Source organism: Mauremys reevesii, linkage group 15, assembly GCF_016161935.1.
Source record: "Mauremys reevesii isolate NIE-2019 linkage group 15, ASM1616193v1, whole genome shotgun sequence".
NCBI lineage: Eukaryota > Metazoa > Chordata > Testudines > Geoemydidae > Mauremys > Mauremys reevesii.
The window spans coordinates 14,432,054-14,457,139 of NC_052637.1; the positions used below are offsets into that span (position 1 = coordinate 14,432,054).

Sequence of the window (25,086 nt, forward strand, 5' to 3'; positions counted from 1 at the left end):
ATAAGCTTCTTTCACAGACAGGATTCTTTCCTAGCCGGGGCCCAATCCTTTTCAGACCAAAGCTGTAGTTTATGGCCTGGGTCCAGCAATCTTGAACCAGCTGAAGACAAACTGGAGGGGTTTCCAGGGTCTTTTATATTCTCTGCCTTGTGGGAGGAAACCCCTTTGCAAGATTACAGCAGCTAGATGGAGTTTGGAGCCACATGGGCAAGTCACATGTCCATGAATGATTCAGCTTTCTGCAGGCTGATGCCATTGTTTACATGTTAGCTTAGCACATGTGGATTGGTGTCTCCCACCATCCATTGTTAGTCACCTACTTCCAATTTACTTGAATAGTCTTCACAATAGGTTGGCTCACCCTCCCTTATGTGTTTCCCACAGCAAACACTTAACATACTAGACTAGAGCCAACGCTCATAACTTTAGATATGAAAATGATACATGCATATAAATAGGATGAATATATTCAATAGATCATAACCTTTGCAGAGATATGTTACATGGCATATTTAGCATAAAGCATATTCCAGTTATTCCATACAGAAACTACTCACTTAAAGTCGTCCCGGTTAACGTTGTTTCATTCTTACATTGCTGATCAATTAGGCAATATGCTCGTTTAAAGTTTTGCAATGCAATGCTCCCTTCTAACGTTGTTTGGCAGCCGCCTGCTTTGTCCACTGCTTGCAGAAGAGCAGCCTGTTGCAGCTAGCTGGTGGGGGGCTTGGAACCAGGGTGGACCGGCAGCCCCCCATCAGCTCCTCCTATCAGCTCCCCACTCCCCTAATTTCCCTGTGCAGCAGCTGCCCAGCAGGCTAGCAATTGCCAACAGTTCAGCTGTCCCTCCCGCAACTGCCCTGTGCTGCTCCTGCCTTCTGCCTTGGAGCTGCTCCCAGAAGACTCCTGCTTGCTGTGCAGGGGGTGGATGGGGGGGGGGGGCTAGTGTCAGGGTGTCCCCCTCCCCCCTGCTCCTGCACCCCACTTACCCCTTCTCCATCTAGAGCAGGCTGGGGACACAGACGGAGAGAGACAGAGAGAGCTTGGGGCAGCAGCAGCTGCTGTCTCAACTTCCAGATCCACTTAAAAAGACAATGTGGGGTCAGGTTACTTAAAGGGGCAGTGCGCAGCGCTCTCTCTCTCTCCAATACACACAGGGTGTGTGTCTTTGCCTCTGTCTGCCATGCTTGCTGTCTCCCTTCCATCCATTCCTGCTGCCTTGTAATGTGAGGCTACATTAACGTGTTAACCCTTGAGGGCTCAGCCAAAAGCTAGTTCATCATTTAGCAGTAAGGCATTCCCTGGGAAATATCCCACCCTCTTCCACCCTCTGACTTCACCACCTCAACCAAGCTTCACAATCATCATCACTGTGTACAGTATTAAATTGTTTGTTTAAAACTTATACTGTGTGTGTATATATTTATATAATATATAGATTTTTTTCTGGTGAAAAAAATTTCCCTGGAACCTAACCCCCCCATTTACATTAAGTCTTATGGCGAAATTGGATTCGCTTAACACTGTTTCGCTTAAAGTCACATTTTTCAGGAACATAATTACAATGTTAAGCGATGAGTTACTGTATTCACATTCATAAGCATATTTCCATAAACATATGGAGTGCAACGTCACAGTGGGGTTGCCCCCAAGTATTGCGTCCAGCTCTTTGTAGAACCGGCAGGTCATGGGGGCAGTACTGGAGCGGTGGTTTGCCTCCCGCACCTTGTGATATGAATTGCGCAGCTCCTTCACTTTCAGCCTGCACTGCACTGCGTCCCGGTCATGGCCCCTTTCGGTTATGGCTCTTGAAACTGTCCATAAGTATCGTAATTCCTATGGCTGGAGCGCAGCTGGGACTGGAAGCTTCCTCCCCCCAAACACTGATGAGGACTAGCATCTCGGCATTGCTCCATGCTGAGGATCGCCTGAAGCGTGGAGGCATGGTCACCTGGAAAGATGCGCAGAGAGCACTCCATGTCTTGCTGAGCAAATAGGAAGGGGACTTTCAAAATTCCCAGAGAATTTAAAGGGTGGGTCTGACAGTTGGTCACCTGAGGCCAGGGCAGTAGAGTTCAAACTGATGACCAGAGTGGCTAGAACAGGCATTGTGGGACATGTCCCGGAGGCCGACAAGAGCACAGCAATAGAGCAGGGCGTCCACACTGGCACTGCAGCGCTTTAGCCTGGGCGCAGAAAGCTCTACGCCTCTCGTTGAGGTGGATTACCAGGAGTGCTCCAGCTGTGGAGTCGAGGCACTCTATGTGCCTTGCCAATGTGAACACCTCGAGAGCTATAGTACCTGGGACTGATTTAATGTGCTCCAACTTGATGGCATGTGAGGTGGAAAGAGGATATGTAAAATTATATATCGACATGGCTGTCCAGAGCAGATACTGGCAGATCTGGGTTCTGAATATAATAATGAGGTAACTGTTTACATTTGGTGTTATTTTCACTACATGGCCACCTACACAATCATGGCCGTGTGACAGGGGGCTGATAGCAGCTACAAACTCAGCCCTTTCGAAGCCGGCACGCTGGTCACTGAGAGCACCCAGGGCACCGGGTGCAGTTAGAGTAGGAGGGACTGAGTAGTTTGGCTTTTGAAGGGTAGAGCGGATCATTTGCACCTGTAGGGAGCCTGATGAGGTCACTAGCTCAGTGCTGAGAAGAAAACAGTAGTATGAAAGGCTGAACCAGGGAGCAGGAAGGGGCCTTCACGTAACTGCTGCTACCTTGTGATCAGGGGCGGCTCTAGGCACCAGCAAAACAAGCTGGTGCCTAGGGCGGCCAAATCTAGGGGGCGTCCCCTGCAGCAGGGGTGAGCGGCAGGCTGAGCAGGCGGACCTGCCGCAGTCATGCCTGCGGGAGATCCACCGGAGCCCCGGGATGACCGGACCTGCCGCAGGCATGACTGCGGAGGGGGCGCTCCTCCCGCGGCGCGGCTGGACCTCCCGCAGGCATGACTGCGGCAGCTCAAGCGGAGCCGCCGCGTCCGCGAACCCTCCGCAGCCGCGGGGGGTCCAGCCGAGCCACGCGGGACCAGCGGACCCTCCGCAGTCATGCCCGCGGGAGGTCCGCTGCTCCCGCGGCTCCGGGGCGCCTCCCGCGCATGACTGCTTGGGGCGGCCAAAACGCTAGAGCCGCCCCTGCTTGTGATGTATGATAAATGGTACTAAAGACACTTGTGGGAGGTTCCCTGGCAGACTCCCTGCTGCTTAATTCACACAGAGGTCTGCCAGCCAGGGGTTGCAGGAACTGATGCAGGAGCACTCATAGTTAGAAATTTAAAAATGAACATTGCCTGCAATCTCTTCATGACATTTCATGCTGTAAATTGTTAGTGACAACAAACTTTTATGTCTTGTCAGATATGTTAATATACAACATAGTTTTTACTATTTGTGAACATATTTTCCCATGTAATAATGCAATAAGATTGGATAAGAAATCACAGTAATTATATATAATTCAACGGGAAATAGGAAAAGGAACATAGATATTTCTGAAGGAAATTTTAGGAAAAATTATCTATTTTTAGATTAACACTTCCCCATGTTAAAAACTAGGAAAAACAGATAGCTTCAGCCAGGGCCGGCTCTATGTTTTTTGCCGCCCCAAGTAAAAAAAATTTTGGCTGCCCCCACCCCAGCCCTGGGCTCCCCCCTGCACCCCTGGGCTCTCACCCCTCCCACCAGTGCCCTCCCCCACCTGCACCCCCTGCTGCCCCAGCACTGGGCTCTCCCCCCCAACCCGCTGCCACCCCAGCCCTGGGCTCCCCACCACTAGTGCAGACTCCACCCGCTCCCTCCTCGCCTCCAGCCGGTCCAGTGCTGGCAGGGTCAGGGTAAGCAGCAGGGCTCCCAGGCCATGCCTCAGCCCAGGGTCCCTCCAGCCAGGGCTCTCGCCTCCAGGACCAACCAGAATCTGGGAGGGCAGAGCCGGGGGAACCGCCCCAGCAGGGGGCTGAGGAGCCAGGGCAGGGGCAGGGCAGCCCCAGAGGGAGTGGAGCCCTGGAGAGTGGGACGCAGGCCCCGCATGGCAGTGCCCCGGGTACCAGTCCCCTCTATGTCCCCGTTGCTGCTGCTGCTCCTGGCCACCCTGTCGCAGCCCCTGGGCGGCTCGGGCCGCTTCGCCCAGCCCTGGCTGCGGCGCTGGGGAGCAGCTGCCCTGCGGCACCTGCAGGCAGCTCTGTGCGCCCCGTGGGGTGGTCCCCAGCCCAAGTGTCCCACGCTTGGAGCCTGCCTGGCTCAGCCACAAGGTGTTGGCGCTGCTCCCTGACACGAACCACAGCGGCCCCAGGGTGCCACCTGCACAGGATGCGCTGCTGCTGCTAGGGCTGGCTCTAGGCTTTTGCCACCCCAAGCAGGGTGTGGGGGGAAAGGCTAGCTGGAAAGCCACCCCTGAAAATGTGCCGCCCCAAGCACGTGCTTGTTTTGCTGGTGCCTAGAGCCAGCCCTGCATTCAGCAGCCCATGCCACCTAGACAGCAGCAGACTGGATAAAAACACAAATGAATCCATCACAAGATAACTTTAGGGTATTTATTTTCAAACAATCAAGGTATGTTTAGGGCACGAATAAATTTTCAAAACTAAATTATTACATTGAAAATGTTCATAATGCATCACATTTAAAACAAGAAGTAGTCCTAGCAATGCCATGCAATGTGCCTCCCCTCATACTGTGCTCAGCTAGATCTTCGGGAAATGAGGTTCAATTGCTAATTTCAAGGAATTAGACCAATCAGTCACTATTTGTACACATCATCCAGGAAAGTGGAGGACAGAGAACCCAGAGGAACTGTGATGAATTTCCTGGAGCAACTTTATTTTCTTTGTGCTTTAAACCTCACATGACAACAAAAATATCACCCTTTCAGTTGATTTATGGCCGAGAAGAAAGGTTTCCCAATAAAGCTTCACCAAATTTCATGTTATGGGCCATTAAGTGCCAGCATCTTTAATACAATTAAGTTAATTTGTGATGATTCAGTAAGGGAATACATCCCCTTCTCTATTTTTTTTACAAAAATACATTTGTTGCATCCTTAGAACCAAGAACATGAAGAGCCTGGCAGTACATTGAAATCAACAGTGGACACTGACAGTACATTGCCTGCAAATAATATTTCTAAAGAAAAATAAACTAAAAAAAAGGATATTGTAGAAGAGATTTCTATCTACAGGAAGAGAGCATTTGAGGTTAGGGACCATGTTTTGTTAATTGATGTGAGAACAAGAAAGGAAGGATCATGTCTTGATTACCAATTATATGTAGCTAGAAAGTTAAAAATCATATGAATTAATGCTGACAGAAGTTCAAAGACTATTTTATAATCTTGTGTGAGTTAACTTAAATATATTGCTTAATTAATTCTATCATTTTTTCACCTATTAATTTTCAAAGCTGTAGTGCAGGAGGTGGGTGTACGTGCCCTGTCTTCCAGAGAGAACCAGTCAAGACAATAAAGAGAGCAAGAGAGAGCAGCTGCACGTGTGTAGTTGTGATGTTTATGACACATGTACATTGTAACTGAACAACCCAGTCTGACAGTTTTTAATAATTATTTTGATAAGAGAAATATTTTGGATTTCCTGAAGTAACACAGTTGAAATACAAATGATGCTATGTAGAGAAGTTAAACCTCAATACAGATTTGAGGGAAAAATAAAAAAATAAATGTAAATAATTCCATTTCTAAAAATATGTTTAGAGGCTTGTTTCTGAAATACTGTTGAAATGTAAATGGAAATGTTTTTGTTTACAATAACAACAGTTTCTAATTTTTTTTTCATATTTTGCATTGAGATTTCACAGGGTCAGAAAATTCTGACAGGAGTGAATGACCCCCGTCCACCACCATCTGCTACCCCTGGGCAGGGGACGGGGAAAGGTGAGGGCAGCAAAACCCACCAGCTGTCTGGCAGTTTTTCTTACCAGCATCGCCCTGTGCCAGGGGTGCAGCAAACACAGGGGGAACGGGGGTAGGGGGGAAGCTTTCTGGCTCCTTCCAGCAAGTGGGTCCCATTCACCCAGCCTGGGCTGGGGTTGCCAGGTGTCCGGGTTTCTACTCCAGCTGAAAAGGGAAACTGGCAGCATCTGGGCAGCACAAAAAGTCCAGTTCCCTGCAGTAACCGGCCTCCACCACCAGGGGGCGGGAAGAGCAGCAGGGCTGGGAGGGGCCAGTCTGTGCCGCGGGGTCACTGTCAGGGACCGAGATTCCCTCCGGCCTGAGCTGGGACCAGGCAGATGATCAGGGGAGCCGCGTTTGTACCCCCAGCTTTGTAACCAGCACTGAAATAAGGGTGGAGCGTCCCAGAGAAGGTGTCAGTGAAAGTGAAGAGATGGGACCTGTCAGTCACATTGTAAAACGAGACCTCGCCCGCCTCATAGTCCAGGAAAATCCCCACCCGGCTGGGCCTGACGCTCACGGGGAGGGGGGTCGGGGGGGAGGTGCGGGCCTGGTATCGCCCATCCCGCAGCCACACGGCCCAGTATCCATCCTCAGGTGAGAGTGTGACCTGCCCCTTCCTCCTCACAGATCCCCTACAAACCCCCAGGTCCCAGCTTGTCTTGTCTCCCACCTCCACCTCCCAGTAACGCCTCCCACCCGCGAACCCCTCAGCACCCAGGACACAGTAACAATGATCAAATCTCTCAGGCTTGTTGGGCAGATCCTGGCGTTTGTCTCCCCATCTCACATGTTTCCGATCCTCAGACAGGACGAGTTTGGGATTTGCCGTGTCTGGATCCAGAGTCACGTCCACTGGGGAGAGAGTCACAGAGTCAGGGCCGGGGGCAGGGGCTGGTCACTGGGATCAAAGGGAAATTAACCTGCGTCCCTGTTAATCACTGTGCGGGGAAGGGGGTTGTTGTCTGAGGAGTCAGGGCCCCTCTGCCTGCGAGGAAATGGCAGATGCCGGGGAGGGGGTGGGAAGGTGTCAGTGGGGGAAGGGAGGGGAGGGGAAGGCAGCAGAGGGATGGGGGAGGGGACAGCTTGATGGTGGAAGAGGAAAGGGGAGGGGCAGGTTATGGGGCAGTGGGGGAGGGGCAGAGGGGGGCAGGCACAAGGGCAATGAGGGGCAAGAGGAGCTGGCACCAGGAGGGCAGGGAGGGTGAAGGGGGCAGATTCAAAGGGGTTGCAGGGGTGAAGGGTGGAGCGAGGAGGGGAGGGGCAGACACAAGTGCAAGGGGGGGCAAGGGAAATGGTGGGCACCAGGAGGACGGGCTGGGGGAAGAGAAGAGCAGGTTCCAGGGGGCTGCAGGGGGGAGGGAGGGGTGGGCGCCAGCGCAGAAGAAGGGGACAGACCCCAAGGTACAGAGAAGCAAGGGAAGGGGCGGGCACCAGGGGTGTGAAGGAATGGGGGGAGCTCCAGTGGGGTGGGGAGGAGGAGGGGCAGGTACTGGGAAGGCAGAGGGGGTAGAAGGAGACGCGGGCACCTGGGGAAAAGGAGGGGGAGGGAGAAGGTGCGGGTGACAAGGGGAGGAAGAGGGCTGAAGGGTAGGGAGGTGACAGAGGGCCATGGGGGCAAGGTGTGGGGCAGACCCCAGGGGGAAACAGGGGACTGAGAGAAGGGGCTGCCATCAAGGGGGAGAGGGACATGATGGTAGGGGTGGGTGCTGGTGGGGCGGGGGAAGGGCTAGTCACCAGGAGGGATGCAGGGGCTGAGCAGAGGGGCAGATGTAAGGAGGGGAGTCAGGAGAGGGGTGGGCACCAGGGGGCAGAGCGGGGGAAGGGAACAGGTGCACATGGGGTAGAAAGTGGGGTGTGGAGAAGGGCGGGCCCTAGGGGGGCACAGAGGTGTGGAGATGTGGGCACCAGGGGCCAGAGGGAGGATGAGGGGAGGGTGGGACCCAGAGGCTAGGAAAGGGTGTGGGAGGGGTGGGCACCAGGGGCAGAGATTGGGGACGGAAGGTCTGACACCAGGGGGCTCAAAGTGGGTCAAGGGAAGAGGTTTGCACCAGGCAGGCCGAGGGGGCAAGGGAAGGAGCGGGCACCATGGAGGCAGATGGGGGCGAGAGTAGAGATGGGCCTCAGGGGGGCAGAGGAGTGAACAAAGGGGCTGGTACCAAGGCACTAGAGGGGGTGAGGGGTGCAGATGTCAGGGAGGCAGAGGGGCGACAGGAGGGTGCAGGAAGAACTAAGGGAAGGTGGCAGGAGGGGGTACAAGGGAAGAGGCAGGCACCAGGGGTGGGTGGGGGCAAGGGAAGGGGCTTGTGCCAGAGGGTGAGGGGAGGGAGGGGGTCAGGGACAGGCACTGACAAGCCAGAGTGGGGAGAGGTGGGCACTGAGGGGTCAGTGATGTGGCATGAGATGGGGCAGGCACTGGGGCAAATGAAGATTGAGGGAAGGGTGGTCATCACGTCGTGGGAGGGCAAGGAAGGGCCGGGTGCCAGGGGCTAGAGGGGCATGAGGAGAGGGGTGAAAGTCAGGGGTAGAGGGGACAAGTAGATGGGCAGGCAGCTATGGGGCAGGGGTAGGGGCAGGTGCTGGGGACAGTCGTGCGGCATGGAAAGGGGCAGGCACTGTGGCCAACAAGGGGCAAGAGGAGGCATTGGGGGTGCAGGGGCCAGGTAAGAGGGGGGTGCCAGAGGGGCAGGGAGAGGGGCAGGTGCTGGGTGACAGAAGGGGGACAGGACGGGGCAGGGAACAGGAGGGACGGGGGAGGGGATCAGTGGGTACTAGGAGCCGGATGGTGTGAAAGCAGGGGTAGGCACCAGGAAGGCATGGATGATGGAGTCATGGATGATGGGGGCAGAGGATGGTGTGGGGACACCAGAGAGGAAGGGGGAAGGGGAGGGGCAGGTGAAAGGGGGATTGAGGGGGTGAGCAGAGGGGCAGACACAAGGAGGGCTGAGGGAGGAGGGGTGGGCTCCAGGGGCAGAGAGGGGTGAGGAGAGAGGTAGGGCAGGTGAGTAGAGGGTGTTAGGAGACCGGCTTGGGACGGGGCAGGAGCCAGAGGGTCAGAGTTGGGCTAGAGGAGAGCTGGGCACAGGGGGGCGAGGGAAGGGGCGGGTGTCAGGGGGGCAGAGGATGGGGAGGGGGCATGTGCCAGGAGCACTGAGGGGAGTGAGAAGAGCAGGAGCCAGGACAACAGAGGAGGGTGAAAGCTGGGGTGGGCACTAGGGGCAGATGGGGGTGAGGGGAGAGCTGGTATTCGTGAGCGGGGAGAAAGGGGAGAGCAGAGGCCAGCGAGTGGGAGACTGAAGTGATGGGTGGGCACCAGATGCAAAGAGTGTTTGGAAGAGGGGGCAAGTGCCAGCCCTGGAGGGCAGGAAGGGGGTGGGCTCCAGGGGGGCAGAGGTAGGTGGAGGGAAGGGGCATGTGACTGGGCAGGGGGCATGTGACAAAGTGGGTGGAGAGGCGACCATGGGAGCAGAAAGGGGGTGAAGGGAGGGGGTGGGGCAAAGTGGAGCCATGGAGGATAAAAGCAGGGGCCAGGTGGGCACAGAGGTTGAGGAAAGGGAAGGGAGGGGCAGGAACTAGGGGCTGGAGGGTGATGAGGAGATTGGTAGGTGCCAGGGGGCAGAGAGGGGTGAAGGGGGCAGGCCTGCATCTCTGTTGCTTTGGGGCCGTGTGTGGTTGGTTTGTTACTAAGAGCAGGTTGGTGCCGTCCCCACACAAATTGGCCAGGCAGCCCTGCCCCAGGGGTGGAGCTGGGAGTCTCCATGCCGGCCGGCCCCACGGGCACCACCTTCCAGCCAGGCAAACTCCACAGCTGGCCCCTTCCCTCGCCAAGCCCAGCCCCTCCCCCAGGCCATGGGAAGTGGATCTGGGCTTGGCTCCTGGGTGGGGGCAGGACAGTGGGGGGATGGGAAGTGGGGAGATGCTTGGAGGTGTAACTGGGTAATGGGGGGAACAGGGGCCATTACTAATGAGGCTGGGGCAGTGGGGAGAGGAGGGGGCATTTCCTCACTTCCTGCCCTCTCCATCTGGGAGATGCTGCACCAGGGCCAGTCCCAGCTCACACCCGCGCAGCGTGCCTGCACTAGGGGTTTGCACGGGGGCACTGACATGGCTGAGGCACTGCTGTGCCAGGGACCGTAACCCCTCACCTCACTGGGGTTATGGATCAATAATTACAGGGTCACTGGGGCAGGGGAGCTGGACTCTGAGCTCCCAGGTGGAGCCCGACCCACTGGGCTGCAGAGTCATTCTCACTCCCACGCTCTGGCCCATGGCTGTGTTTAGACACGGGGGTGTCTTCAGCAAGAGGGACTGAGGGAGCCCCACGTCAGACACCCCAAGCCCAGCAGTTCCAGCCCTCACCTGAGGGTGGGGGGGGAGACCCACATTCCAATTCCTGCCCCACATATCAAAGGGGGGATTGAACCTGGAGCTCCCAGCTGAGGGCCCAGACACTGGGCTAAAGGCTAGAAGGGAAGCGGTGGCATCTTCTGTTCATTCAAACCATTCAGCAAACTCAACACGGATTTGCAAAGTTTCAGTCGATCCAAAATAATATATTGCAGCAAATAAACTATTTGGCCAAAACATTTCACCCAGCTCCACTGCAAACCTGTCTGAGCAACTTAGGAGCCCAAACCCCAATGACTTGCAGTGAGTGACTGTCAACATCCCCAGCAATGCAGAGTTACGGGCTCAGGGCATCGGCTATGAAACACCCCAGAGCTGCCATTAAATTTGCCCTGGGTAGGAAAATTCCCCTCTGCCCCCAGCTCCTGATCTCACCCCAAACCAGGCTGAAAATGGAGTCTCGGCTCCAGCCTGAACTCTCTGCTCAGAGCGATTTGTCCCCTGGACTCTGCGAGCAGCACAGACCCTCTGCAGCTGCACCTGGGAGTCTCCCAGAGAGGATAATGGTCACCGAGACCGTCTCAGAGCCCCAGCCAGGGCTTAGGTGTCTCCATCTAACAACCGCACCAGCCACCCCCCTCGCTCTCATTAACCGGCCCTGGGTCAGACACGCTGGGAACTTTCAAACCCAGACTCTGGAGACACTTTGGGTTCGTCTACACAGCCCATGGCAGCGAGTCTCAGAGCCGGGAGAACAGACTGAGGTTTGTGGGGATCCTGCTATGGCGCTAAAAAGAGCCGTACAGACCTTCTGGCTCAGGCTGGAGCTGGGGCTCTGCAGCCCAGGGAGTAAGTGGGGGCTTCAAACCCAGGCTCCAGCCCCAGACACAACATCTGCACAGCTGTGTTTAATGCTGCAGCACAAACCCCAAAAGCCGACGTCTGTCACCCCGGCTCTGAGACTCGCCCAGGACTGGAGGGCTGACAGAGCAGCACGGCACAGACACCTTCCACGCCGGAGGGACATTCACTCTCCCAAGCTGGTGTCTGGAGGGCCAGCAACAGCCATGGCTGTTCCAGCTCCCATTGCTGGACGTTCCCAGGCACCCCACAGCGACGCACTGAGGAAGGCCAGTGACTGGAAAGCGTCACCCTGACCCACCGCAGACAGGGCTGGTCCAATGCTGTGCACTGATTGGGGGCAGGACGGTCACATGATATGGGGCTGCCTCCAGGAGCAAGGACGGGGAGACTGGCCTGGTTTCCTAGAACATTTGGGGAACAGAGGAGTCCCAGGTTATTAAATACAAATAAATGTACCCATGTACCATGGGGAGGTCAGGCTCAGGACTGTGGGAAACCCATTTTGGGCTGGAAAGAGTGACCCCCCCCAGGGTTAATTTGTTTTGACTGCAGGGAAAAGGGACACAGAAAAAGATGCTGCTCTACCAGAACTTTGGATTTGGGGCAGAGGGGATCGGGGCTGTTGTTATGGGGCAGTGAGAGTTTCTAGTACTGGGTAAAATGGGTTGCTAGGAAAGCAGGCCCTGGGGTATGAGCTTCAGAGGGAGAGGCCAGCCATGGGTTTCAGACGTCCCTCTGCTTACCAGGGATACCTTAGCCTCCCTCCCAAATTCAAAGCTTGGGAACTGGGGGCATTTGAGTAGCTTCCCTCAAGAACCTGAAAGGACTCCCTTGGAAAATGATCCAACCAGCGGCTCTAGTGGACAGCCGGCTCTCTGGGCCAGGGGAGCTGAGGCAGAAGCTAAATGTGATTCAGCATTTCTGGTGGTCCCAAGAGAGGGGTGTGACAAGGGCTCTGACAGGGCTATTGAACAGCTCTGTAATTTGCAGGCCCAGGTGCGGGTTTTCTTACTGAAACTGGCCAAGCAACAGGAGCAAACCCAGTGACCAGAGGACAGGCAGAAGGAGCTACTCACAGAGCAGGAGAGAAGCCACCAGGTTGAGGCTACGGAGAGCAAACAGGTCAAAGCACCGAAAAAGAAACAGGGCTTTCAGCAGAAGAAATTCTGCTCTAGCTCCCAATGAGCCCAGCCGTTAAAGATAAAGCTCCAGCACCTGCGTAAGTGAAAGACTGATGAGATTATTCAAATAGAGGAGAAACTCACAGCTGCTGAATGTACCAAGCACCAGACACCACCCCACAGGGAGGAAGTGGCAGTTGGAATTGCCAATACCCCTGGTCAAGGAGCCCTGGCCCTAGAGAAGAAGCAGCAGCACCTGGAGACCAGAATAGTTCAGCTATTGGAGGTGCAAAGCATCAGGGAGCTGGATAACAACAGTCTCAAGACAGCCAAGGTAGGAAATGAGCCATGCAGAGGAAAGTTACCCAGGAACCAAAACCGTAAGGGCTTGAACAGGCCCTAGGCCTTGCGAAGGAGGGGCCCAGAAAGGGCTGCAGGATGTGAGGGGTGTGGCTGGGAAACTAGAGCAGGGTTTGCTGGGACACAGGAGCCTGCCACACCACTTAGAAGGAAGAAACCTGCCCCCTCCCCCACCTGGAAACAGAGGGTGTCTGCAACTGAGCTGGGAGGTGAGATTCCCAGCTCATGTAAACGTACCTGCACTAACTCTGCTCAGGCTAGCACAGTGAAGCTCGCATGCTAATAGAATCAATGTAGCCTGGCTAGGAAGGGCAGCTCGGGCCAGCTGCCTGAGTACGTACCAAGGGGACTGGGAGGGTTTCTACTCAGGCAGTAGTTGAAGCTGCCACCTGTGCTACCCTGGCCACATGGCTATTTTTAGGTGCTAATTCAGGTATGTCTACATGAGCTGGGAATCTCACCTCTTAGATCAAATATAGACATTTGCTAATAGAGGAGAAGGAACAGCTCCTGGAATAAGTTAAAGAACTAGACAGACAGAAGCTGAGGGCTCAGGAGGGGGCAGAGGTGCAGGCTGAGGGCTCTGGTGTGTGCGATAAGAGAGCCCAGCAATAAATCACCAGGAGGCTGCATTTACACAGGGGAGTGCAGTGATGCTGCGGGTGTCCTGGGAGGCTTTTTAGTGGAACGAGTGGATCACACACTCAAGGGCTGGATGTCAACAAGCACAGATACAGAGGTGCTGGCTACAAAGGAAGCTGCACTAGTGGCCGTGTCCTCTACAGTGACCCAGCAAACCCACCCACTAACGGTCTGGGAAGAGCTAGAAGAAAAGGTTGCTGCAGCTGAGGGGAGCAGGGCCGAAGGCCTTGCACAGCCGAGCACCTTCCAGGCCTAGAGGAGATGCACTGAAAAGGGACTGGATCTCAGCCCAAGCCATCCAGCGGGAGCAGGAGCACTGGCAGGAGCCCGTCTCAGCAATGGAAGGTGACTGGGAAACAGCAATGTTTGTTGTTGCAGAAGGAGCTGACTAATCTCCAGAACCAGCTTAAGATTGAGTGTGGAACGAAGTTCAGCTCTGACACACATACAAAGCAGGAGAGCCCAGAGGCCTTGTGGAAAGAGATGAAATTTTGTCAGAGAGCAGGTGCGGCTTCTCCAGAAAACAGAGCAGCTGGGCAGCGAGCTACACCAGCCAGCTGGAGACAAGGACAGCGCTGTGGTGGGTGCAGAGGTACAGGTCCATTGCGTGGAAGATGGACTGTCTGAGGTGGGAATTCCACCAGCTGGAGGGAAAAGTCACCATAAAACACATGTCCAAGAGAAAGTTGAAATAGAAAGGGAAGAGACAGGGGACCTCTCCCTGCAGAGACCCGAAAGAGCAACACAAGCCAAACCAGAGCTGGGCTAAACCGAAGTCCATCCTACAGGAAAAGGGGAGCAACAGAAAGGCACTTCCCCAGCTGCTAACATTACACCAGCCATGTGGACAGAAGAGGATCTGAAATGTGCTCCCAGAGCTCATTTACTGAAGGCTGCAGGGAAAAAAGCTGTGCTCAGTAGTAATTAGAGATACTAATCAGGAGCTCTCTGAATGAAAGACAAACTTAACTCCAAAGGGCATTTGTGTGAGTGTGTCCTGGGAGGCAGCTGTTGGAGGGACCTTGTAGCTAGGAGGGGCTGTGTGTAACTGACCTTATTTACGCTAACCTCAGTCATACCTGGCAGAGCATTAAAGGGCCTTGTGATGAGCACGTCTGGTGTGTATCTGGCTGCGGGGGAAGCTCTGTAGCCAGCCCGTATCTGTTACAGCAGCATGACGGCAATGGTGGAAGCCCGGTGCTATTGCCTACTTCTGCTATGGCCAGAGGGCCTGGCTCACAGAGTACAAGTTGCTCTGAACTAGGCCATGCTGAAAACTATGGGGGATTTTGCCGGTCACATGAGCTACACAGGACTATGGGGAACACAACTCCTGGTCTCTTCATTTTTTTTCACAATTCAGATGAGAATAAAAATATGGCCAAGGGCCTTGTAGGTTTCCTTGTGGCAGAAGGGCAGGAAGTCCCCCCTGGCTGCACAACATAACCAAGTGTTAGCCATGGTCAAGCCTGCCTTTAGGTAGACTGGGCGAAGGGAGGTCATGGGGGCCGGCCCTTTAAGGGGAGTCACGGCCCAGCCTACCTATGATAGGCTCCTGTAAGGGAGACCCAGGCAACCCAGCCCCACCTGGAAGTAATTAAATCCCTAAGTGGCTGGTTGGCAGCTAAACAGCTAATGAGCCTGATAAAGGGTTACCAGGGCTCAGCTGGAGGGATCCCAGAAATGGGAAACTGCTGAAGAGAGGAGATCCTAGGAGAGCTCACAGAGCAAGGAGCCAGGAAGGGGTGTGTCTAGAGAGAGGAGCTCTTCTAAGGGGGAGGAGCTGCCAGAGATGACATTGATAGAAACAGCAGCTGTATGAGGACAGAGCCCTGCAGGTGAGGGCTGCAGGGAACAAAGGTAAAGTCTGAACCGAACCTGGCTCCAGGATCGAGGGTTGGGGGCGCCTGACTCGAGGAGAGTGAGGACCTTGAATTAGAGCCAGAGGCTGGAGCAGAGTAAAGGAAAAGATTTTATTTTGGGATTACCAGGACTCAGAGTGGACCCCAGCAGGGGACTTTTGTCTCAGCCCTTTTGGACTGTGGGGAGCAGTTTAAGGAGGGCTGGAGAGAGTAAACTGAGGCAGGGCAGTTGCAGGGCCACCCAGAGCCAGCTGAGGGTGGTAAGTGAGGGTGCCACCCCATAATGAGTCTGCACAGCTGGCCCCCATTTAACAGAACTGCTGCCCGTTCCCCAGACAGACGGAGCCTCACTCTCTCCAGTCTGTCTGCTTGGGCCCAATGGAGCCTGCGTCCCTGAGTGAGAGCCTGGAGCAACTCGGCACAGGGTGGTGCCTCCCACCTGACTCCTGGCCTCCCCATCCCAGCTCCTAGGCTGTTCCCTCTTCCCTGCAGCCTGCAGTGTTTCTGAGCCTGCTGCCCCTGCCCTCTGGCAGCCCCTGCCCTGTGCGTACTGAGCCCATGGATGGCTGGATATTGAACTGAGGGTGACCCAGGGCCCAGCACGGAGCCAGCAGGGTCACTACAATACTCCATCTGACCCAGCCAGACAGGCCCAAGGTTGCGCTGGGATTGCACCATCTCAGCGTTTGTGGCTCCCCTTGAGGGGCCTTGTCTGCACTCAGACTAGGAGCCGTTATGGGGCGGCAGCCCCTTGTTCTGTCTCTGCAGCACTTGACTCACGCATGGGCTCTATATCAATAACACTCACTGTCTAGACCCTAAGGTCTGTATGGCAGCACGAGGCCTTCTCCATTGCACACGGGGACTCTGGGGTGCAGGGAGCCCTGGTTACTCTGCCCCACACATTCACCCAGTGACCCCCCTGAGCTGCTAGACCTGGGTCCCTGGGGTCAGAGTGAAGGCAGTCGAGTGGCACTGACTGGCCAGGGCTGGTGGGGTGGGTGGAAGGAAAGGGTTAATCCAAGTGTGGTGGCACTTTAAGAGTAACAAGAGAGGTTTCTTCAGGTATGTTAGCAACAAGAAGAAAGTCAAGGAAAGTGTGGGTCCCTTACAGAATGAGGGAGGCAACCCAGTGACAGAGGATGTGGAAAAAGCTAATGTACTCAATTTTTTTTGTCTCTGTCTTCACAAACAAGGTCAGCTCCCAGACTGCTGCACTGGGCAGCACAGTGTGGGGAGAAGGTGACCAGCCCTCTGTGGAGAAAGAAGTGGTTCGGGACTATTTAGAAAAACTGGACGAGCACAAGTCCATGGGGCCGGATACGCTGCATCCGAGGGTGCTAAAGGAGTTGGCGGATGTGATTGCAGAGCCATTGGCCATTATCTTTGAAAACTCATGGTGATCAGGGGAGGTCCTGGATGACTGGAAAAAGGCTAATGTAGTGCCCATCTTTAAAAAAGGGAAGAAGGAGGATCTGGGAACAGCAGGCCAGTCAGCCTCACCTCAGTCCCTGGAAAAATCATGGAGCAGGTCCTCAAGGAATCAATTCTGAAGCACTTAGAGGAGAGGAAAGTGATCAGGAACAGTCAGCATGGATTCACCAAGGGCAAGTCATGCCTGACTAACCTAATTGCCTTCTATGAGGAGATAACTGGGTCTGTGGATGAAGGGAAAGCAGTGGATGTGTTATTCTTTGACTTTAGCAAAGCTTTTGATATGGTCTCCCACAGTATTCTTGCCAGCAAGTTAAAGAAGTATGGGCTGGATGAATGGACCGTAAGGAGGATAGAAAGCTGGCTAGATTGTTGGGCTCAATGGGTAGTGATCAGCAGCTCCATGTCTAGTTGGCAGCCAGTTTCAAGCAGAGTGACCCAAGGGTCGGTTCTGGGGCCGGTTTTGTTCAATATCTTCATTAATGATCTGGAGGATGGCGTGGACTGCACTCTCAGCAAGTTTGCAGATGACACTAAACTTGGAGGAGTGGTAGATACGCTGGAGGGAAGGGATAGGATACACACCTAGACAAATTGGAGGACTGGGCCAAAAGAAACCTGATGAGGTTCAACAAGGACAAGTGCAGAGTCCTGCACTTAGGATGGAAGAATCCCATTCACTGTTACAGACTAGGGACTGAATGGCTAGGAAGCAGTTCTGCAGAAAAGGACACAGGAGTTACAGTGGACAAGAAGCTGGATATGAGTCAACAGTGTGCCCTTGTTGCCAAGAAGGCAAATGGCATTTTGGGCTGTATAAGTAGGAGCATTGCCAACAGATCGAGGGACGTGATCATTGCCCTCTATTCGACATTGGTGAGGCCTCATCTGGAGTACTGTGTCCAGTTTTGGGCCCCACACTACAAGAAGATTGTGGAAAAATTGGAAAGAGTACAGCGGAGGGCAATAAAAATGATTAGGGGGCTGGAGCACATGATTTATGAGGAGATGCTGAAGGGACTGGGATTGTTTAGTCTGCAGAAGAGAAGAATGAGGGGGGATTTGATAGCTGCTTTCAACTACCTGAAAGGAGGTTCCAAAGAGGATGGATCTAGACTGTTCTCAGTGGTACCATATGACAGAACAAGGAGTAATGGTCTCAAGTTGCAGAGGGGGAGGTTTAGGTTGGACATTAGGAAAACCTTTTTCACTAGGAGGGTGGTGAAGCACTGGAATGGGTTACCTAGGGAGGTGGTGGAATCTCCTTCCTTAAAGGTTTTTAAGGTCAGGCTTGACAAAGCCCTGGCTGGGATGATTTAGTTGGGGATTGGCCCTGCTTTGAGCAGGGGGTTGGACTAGATGACCTCCTGAGATCCCTTCCAACCCTGATATTCTATGATACCCGGCCCTGGCTGGTTTCTGCCCTCTGGGTGCAGCACAGGGCGTGTGTCTCTGAGCAGGTCCGTGCCCACTCACTTGCCCTTTGACCCAGACCCAGGGGGGAGGGATAGCTCAGTGGTTTGAGCATTGTCCTGCTAAACCTAGGGTTGTGAGTTCAATCCTTGAGGAGACCACTTAGGGATCTGGGGCAAAAAATTGGTCCTGCTAGTGAAGGCAGGGGGCTGGACTCAATGACCTTTTGAGGTCCCTTCCAGTTCTAGGAGATTGGTATATCTATTATTATTAACCCAGGTGCTGAGGGAAGGAGCAGCCCCAGCAATGCCGCATTGGCATTGGCACAGGCTGAGCCTGCGAGCGCAGCAGCAGAGGCAGCATCAGCTCAGCCATTGAGAGCAGCAGCGTCCCCACCTGCAGGGGAGGGGTCAGTGTTGGGACAACAGGCCAGGCTGGGTCAGGGGCTGGGAGCTCTGGCAGTAAGCGCAGTACCAGCACCAATGGCTCTGGCCATCTGGGAACAGCCATTGAGTCTCTCAGGGACCAGGACCCTGCCCGGCAGGGGGAAGTGTGGCAGGAGGCTCCCCAGGGGCTGGAGATTCCCTAGAATGAGGCATCGAGGAGACGGGCTCAGGATCTCCACAGGCTCAGGGGCCAGGGGTGTGAAATGTCCCAGAGAGCCCAGCTATGCCCAGGGCCCTGTGCCCATAGACTGTGCTGGGCTGGATGCAGCAAGGGTGAGGAGGGAAGCAGGGCTGGCAATGGCAGGGATCTGAAATAACCCAGAAGGAGCATTTGGCCTTCCTGACTCTAGCCTTGCGCTGCCAGTCTGTCCTGATCACTGCCACCAACTCCTCCTCCTCCTCACTCTGGCCCACCACATAAACATCAATGGCTCACGTTTTAGGTTCTTTTGCAAAAAAAAATCTAAATATATGAATGTGCCGATAGAGATGCTGCAGAATGGTTGTCTTCCTTCCCGAGCTGGGGTGTGTGTGACTTTGCTAAATGTGTTAATAAACTATTTGTAAATCTAAGAGTTCCTAGAGTGTGAGTGTGCAGCTGTGCACAGTGGGGTTCCCGACTATGTCATGATTTAAATAATACTGGGCCTGATCTTGGGACAAAACCCCTCAAAGTGACAACTACAAATTCATAAGTAATTGGTATAATCAATATGGAATCTCTAGATTGGGCTACAGGCCCCCTCACACCCACTGCTGTCCCCTTCACTGGCTCCACTCCTTGTCCCCACCCCCCAGGCTCTGCCCTGCCCACCCCTCATCCAACACCTCCTGCTGCTCCCCCACTACCAGCCCCACTCACCCTCCTTCTCCCCTTGTTCCCTTCTCCCACCAGCTCCCGCTACACCCTGAACAAACTCCCTGCTGCTGAGCATCATCCAACCACCTCCTCCTCCTTCCTGCCTCAGAACACCCTGCTCTCACCCGCTTCCCAGCTCCGACTGCCCCCCACACTCCTGTGCTGCTTTAATTCACACACCCAGGCACTGGGCACTAGCACAGTGCATATATGCAAGGTCCATGTCCTATGGTGGGACATGAGACCCAAGCTCCATGACAGTCCCCTGGCCTCACGAGGCTCTGCTCCCCAAGCCCTCCCCTGTCACTGCCCCTCCCTGGCCAGTCCAGTGTCCTGTCTGTTATCGGGGTAGTGAATGGATGCTCTTGTGGATAAAATGCTGATCTAGGAACCAGCAGATCTAGGCCCAGCTTTGCCACAGCAGGGGGGAGTCAGGGCCTGAGGTCCCTGGGAGGGGGGCTGGTGGGAGGCTTCTCCTCTTTCCCTTGGAAGCAGGTGTGAAAGTAACTTACATTTCTTACAGGCACTGTCCTATGGCAACTGCCCCTTGGGGAGGGGGCTCAGGGCAGGGGGTTGGGGCAGTGCCACTTAGGATTGTGGGTGCTGGCTTGGGCTGAGGCCTCACCCCTCTGCCCCTGGTCGTCTGGTTGCTGGGGCCAGGAGTCACAGGGGGCGGTGGTTTGGGGGAGGAGGGTAGAAGGGGAGGGATGGGCCGCCCATGCCCATCACCGCCCAGTGTTACACTGCCGGCAGCATCCAGAGCGCCGCCCTCAGCCGGCCAATCTCTTACCGGTGCACTGCACCGGGGTACCCCGGTTCACTTTCACCTCTGCTTGGAAGTAACTTTAAGAATTTTTCTACATAGGGGAAAGCCCTGAGTAGCTAGTGCAGAACAGCTAATCAGCACTAGCTGCCTGTGCCTACACTCTGATTCCATGCTTAGAGTGCCCTTGTCTGCTTTGGGTTAATCTCCATTGGAAGATACAAGTGCAGAATATTCCACATTAGCTACTCTGGGCTCTTCCCCATGAATTCCCCATGCTGAGAAGCCCTAAGTGTGGGGAGAGGAGGTTTAAATTCCTTGTTCCTCACCCCGGCAACCCTTCTAGAGCCACCAGCTGCCCCTCTGCCCTCCACCCACTCTCTGCCACTGCATCCAGATCATCGGCTGGAGGTTTCTGCTAAACAATGGCCAGTATTGAAATAAACAATGTATTAACTAGAGGCTTAAAATATCAGCAGAGAGCAGTTAAACAATTATCTGTTTGTAGCAGCTCCCCCCTGCCCCCAGCAGGTACCCTGGGGGGCTGTGAATAACCAAGCTCTTCAAAGTTTCACACAATCACATTTTGCCCAACCCCTTAGATATTGTGAGAGCTGTAAGAGGACTGAGCAGCGACCGAGTATCCCAGAGGAATAGGTTTGAGAGTGTGGCACTATCAGAGTTAGTTACCTGCATATCCTTGGGCTCTGGTGAGTCCTGAAATAATCAGAAATGAGAATTTACACAAACAAAATGCAGACTCAGCAAGTCTCAAACTGTTAAAAACAAACCCCACAACCAGAAGCAGCTTACCCAGTTCTGCCAGAGGGTCCATGGGAACGAGAGGAGAGAAAAGGGAAAAAAGAACATAAACGAATCAGCAGGAGAGATTCTCAGTAACAAAAGTGCCCTGTTCTAAACCCACATTACATTGGCCTCAGTGGGAATTTTGCCTGAGTAAGGACAGCAGGATTGGGATCCTAATCACTAGTTATTTCTCCTTTATTGCATCTGATCCTGCAAACCCTCCCCCCAGAAATCAATGGGGCCACACCTGTGGGGATCACTCATGTGGGGGGGGGCGGGACAGATAAAGGGCCCAGTTCTTTCCCCTGCTCCAGTCACTGTGCTGGGATGGTGCCGACTGACTGAAACCAGGCCCTGGACATCAGAGAATTCCCCTGCTGAAGGGAGAGCCCAGCTGAGGTAAAGCAGCATAGCTGGCTCCTGTGTCAACTGCCCCCCTCCCCTGCCATCCTGGTGTAGGGGGAGTGTCAGGGCTCAGAGGGGCTGGGTGTGTGTGTGCTGGAGCAGGGCAGAGCAGGGCACATCACCAATTCTCAGGGCCCACAGCCAGCTGGAGCGAATTAGAACAGCCCCTGGGGCAGCCTGAGAACCAGGAGCCAGAACCAGCTCCCTCACTGCCCCCACCCCAAGCAGGTCATGGACCTGCAGGGATCAATGGGGCTGCACCTGTGGGGATCACTCATGTGAGTCCGGGGGGCAGAATGGGGCCATTAGTGATAAGGGGCCCAGTTCTTTCCTCTGCTCCAGTCACTGTGTGCAGGGATGGTGCAAACTGGCTGGAACCAGGCCCTGGACATCAGAGAATTCCCCTGCCATAGGGAGAGCCCAGATGGGATAAAGCAGCATATCTGGTTCCTGTGTAGGGGGAGTGTCAGGACTGGGAGGGGCTGGGGTGTGTGTGCTGGGGCAGGGCAGGGAACATCACCAATTTTCAGGGACCACGGCCAGCTGGAGTGAATCAGAGCAGCCCCTGGGGCAGCCTGAGAACCAGGAGCCAGAACCAGCTCCCGCCCTGCCCCCACCCCCCGCCTCGAGCAAGACCTGGCCCAGCAGAGAACCTGGGCCTGCAGCTCAAAGAACTCTTCCTTCATAAGTGACTCCATCCTTTGGGTGATGCTGGGTGACCCCAAGGTTTCTGAGTGCTTGCAACTCCTGCTGGCTTCAGTGGGATCAGACCCATGTGGCTGATCCTACAGCTGCTGTGTGTGGAAGCCAACAGGGCCCAATCCTGCTCCAAGGAGACCTAGGGGTGCAGGATAACATCCACGGGGAGCTCACCAGGCTGGGTCCCATTGGTATAAAAGAATCATTGTTCTTGTTACAGGGTCTCTCCAGTGTCAGTAAGTGATGTTTGTTTGTTTGCTTTTTAAAGGTATTTCCAAGGGTTAATGTTGTGAATAATAAAACTGTTAATATTCATATTTCAATTCCAAAAATTTCCCATCCATTATGTCTGGGTAACATCTGGATTTCCCCTTGTCATGTACGTTACCCGTCTCAGTAACACATTAATGTTTTACACTAACACATCTTTGCACACACAGCTCTGAGTGTTCCTTTTCCAATTTAAAGCGTAATCAAAACTAGTATAAATGCCCTCACCTTTCGCTGCCTCGTATTCCGCTGGAAAGTCAAAGACATCGGGAGTTAATGTTGAGTCTCAAAACTTAATGGGCAACAGTCAAGCTAAAAGCGACGTTTCCCTCACTGGTGATACGAGTGTTTTGGAAGATTTGTCCATAAGGCACTAAGCAGAGCACAGTACAGGAGCCGGCTGCTTATGGGTGAATGGACTGAAGCTGTCCTGCCCCATCTGTTATATCTACTGTGTTATACACCTCAGATACTGGACAGGTTAACCTGGCCCAGAGAGCAGGGCTTCCTGGCTCCATGCCATTACTCGTCTCCGGCCGTGCCACACTGGTCCCTGCAACCCCCCCCACCTCGTTCCCCGTCCTCTGCATGCGAATGCACGCATGCGCGCGCGCACACACACACACCTTTAAGCCCCACCCTGGGCCATAACTCCAGTCTCCTGCCCCACTGCACATTGTTATTTGCATTCAAGTAGCATCTACAGGTCGCACTCAGTGCCAGGCCTCACGGTGCTAGGACCTGTACATACACACTCAGGGCCAGGGCCAATCGCGCTAGGTCCTGAACACACACACACACTCAGGGCCGGGCTTCTTTGAGCTAGGTCCTGTACACACACATTCAGGGCCAGGCCCACCACATGCCCAGCCAGGAGAGATTCCAGGGGCCACAGCACAGCTGGGTTTGGAGGAGGGATTGAAGAGAGAAGGGGGCAGCTTTACAAATACCGATGAGGTGTTTTTCTGTACATGGATTGGGAAGGGGGAGAAAACACTGAGGTGTTTCAGGAAGAGGCAGACAGGCGGGTGACCCAGGCTGTGGGTGACCAGACACCCCAATATTATCAGGACCATCCCAATATTAGGGGCTTTGTCTTATATATACAACTATCCCCCGCTCTCGCCCCCTCCCCTCCGCACACACTAAATGTGTCTAGATTTTTCACACTTACTATCTGGTCACCCTACCCAGTGCCCAGGCTGGCTGCTAGGAGAAAAACAAAATAAAAAGCCCAGTGGCAGTACAGCTCCCCCTGGAAGTGGCGCCGAGGGTGCTGGCCCCGTGTGCGCAGGGCTGGTGCAACCACTAGGCGAACTAGGCAGTCGCCTAGAGCGCCAAGAGGTTGGGGGCACCAAAAAGCGGAGGCACCGGAGAGCCAGAGCGGAGGCTTGCGGGGGCGGTGAGCCCCAGCCATGGAAGAGCCGGCGCGGTGCAGGGGGCAGTAGCCCTGCAATGGCAGCAGCACTTCTAGCGGGGAGCAGCCATGCTGACCCGCTCCTGCCCAGGCTGTGGCCCGGCGCCCTGCCCACCCCGGGAGGCTCCTGCAGGCTGCAGCAGATGCATACGGGTGGCAGCCCCATGTGCCCCCCAGCTCCCCGCTTGCCACGCTTGGGCTCTGCTGCTCCCGGGTGTGTGAGCCGCCGCCGCTGCCCCTCCCAGAGCTCCCTCCCTCCCCTACCTCAGCACTCTGCAGGGGAGGGGCTGTGCGCACGGCAGTGTGTTTTGCCTCCACGTGGAGCCAGTGTCTGACCGGCATGGGCATGGTAAGGGGAGTCCCAGGGGACAGTCAGGGAGCAGGGGGAGGGTTGGATGGATTGGGAGTTCTGGGGGTCCTGTCAGGGAGAGGGGAGGGGTTGGATGGGGCATGGGAGTCTTGGGGGTCTTTCGGGGGGTGGGGGTGTGGATAAGGGTTGGGGCAGTCACGGGACAGGTAGGGAGTAGGGGCCTAGGGGGGCAGTTAGGGTGGGTGGGGTTCAGGAGGGAGGGGCAGTCAGGGGACAAGGAACAGAGAGGCTTAGGTAGGGGGTGGGGGAGTTGGGAGTTCTGAGGGGGGCAGTCAGGGGGTGGGAAGTGGGAGGGAGTGGATGGGGGCTAGGGCAGGGCTCTCCCCGTCCTCTTTTTTGATTGTTGAAATATGGTAGCTCTAGGCAAGGGGGCAGCCAGGAGGCGCATGGGGGCCGGCACCCGCATGCATCCGCTGCAGACTGCAGGAGCCCCCTGGGAAGAAAGGGTTGGGGGCACGGTTACTCCCCACTAGCAGTGCTGCCGCCTTTGCAGGGATGCTGCCCCCCCTGCACCATGCTGGCTCCTCCATGGCTGGGGCTCGCCGCTGCTGCAAGCAGGACGCTCTGCTCTCTGGTGCCTCTGGAAGGCGGCTCCTCCCTGCTGAGCTGCTGCAGTGGCCCAAGCCCAGCACAGTCAGTGAGTGGATTTGGAGCGGGGGATGCCGGGGTGGGGTGGATTGGGGAGAGTACATGGGGGGGAGTTCAGGGGGCGGGGCGGAGGGAACCTGGTCTGGGAAGCAGCCCCTGGGCAGGCTGGCCCCGGGGTCTATAAAGGCTCGTTGGGATTTGCCCTCAATTAACCAATGTGCAAGGGGGGTACAAGGTGGAAGTTTTGCCTAGGGCACAAAATATCCTTGCACTGGCCCTGCGTGTGTGAACCCCTGGAACCGGCCATCACTGGAAGAGGGAAGGCGGCGCCAATCGCTCAGACAGGGTGGGTCTAAATGTTGAGTTGAGGGGCCTAAAGGCAAAGCCAAGGAGCTTGTGCTGGAGCGGTGCTGGAGGGGCCTCAGTGGAACTAAGTGGTGGAAGTGGCAGGAGAGACGAGCCTGAGGGCTGAGCCCAGCAGCCGGGCTTTGGGTGCAGCTGAG

The 25,086-nt window shown here is 55.0% G+C and overlaps 1 protein-coding gene across 1 annotated transcript in view; it reads right to left on the minus strand.

Moving 5' to 3' along the window:
- Window positions 1–5,833: 5,833 nt before the first annotated feature.
- The window catches only part of LOC120383038 (butyrophilin subfamily 1 member A1-like), a 44,313-nt gene continuing 25,060 nt past the window's right edge, over window positions 5,834–25,086 (minus strand). Inside the window, exons 6-9 of the mRNA XM_039500676.1 lie at window positions 22,437–22,457; window positions 20,841–20,846; window positions 20,718–20,744; window positions 5,834–6,771 (exon numbers count right to left, since the gene is read on the minus strand). Coding sequence (XP_039356610.1) covers window positions 6,212–6,771; window positions 20,718–20,744; window positions 20,841–20,846; window positions 22,437–22,457 — 614 coding nt within the window. The 3' untranslated portion in view covers window positions 5,834–6,211. The remainder of the gene's footprint in view (window positions 6,772–20,717; window positions 20,745–20,840; window positions 20,847–22,436; window positions 22,458–25,086) is intronic.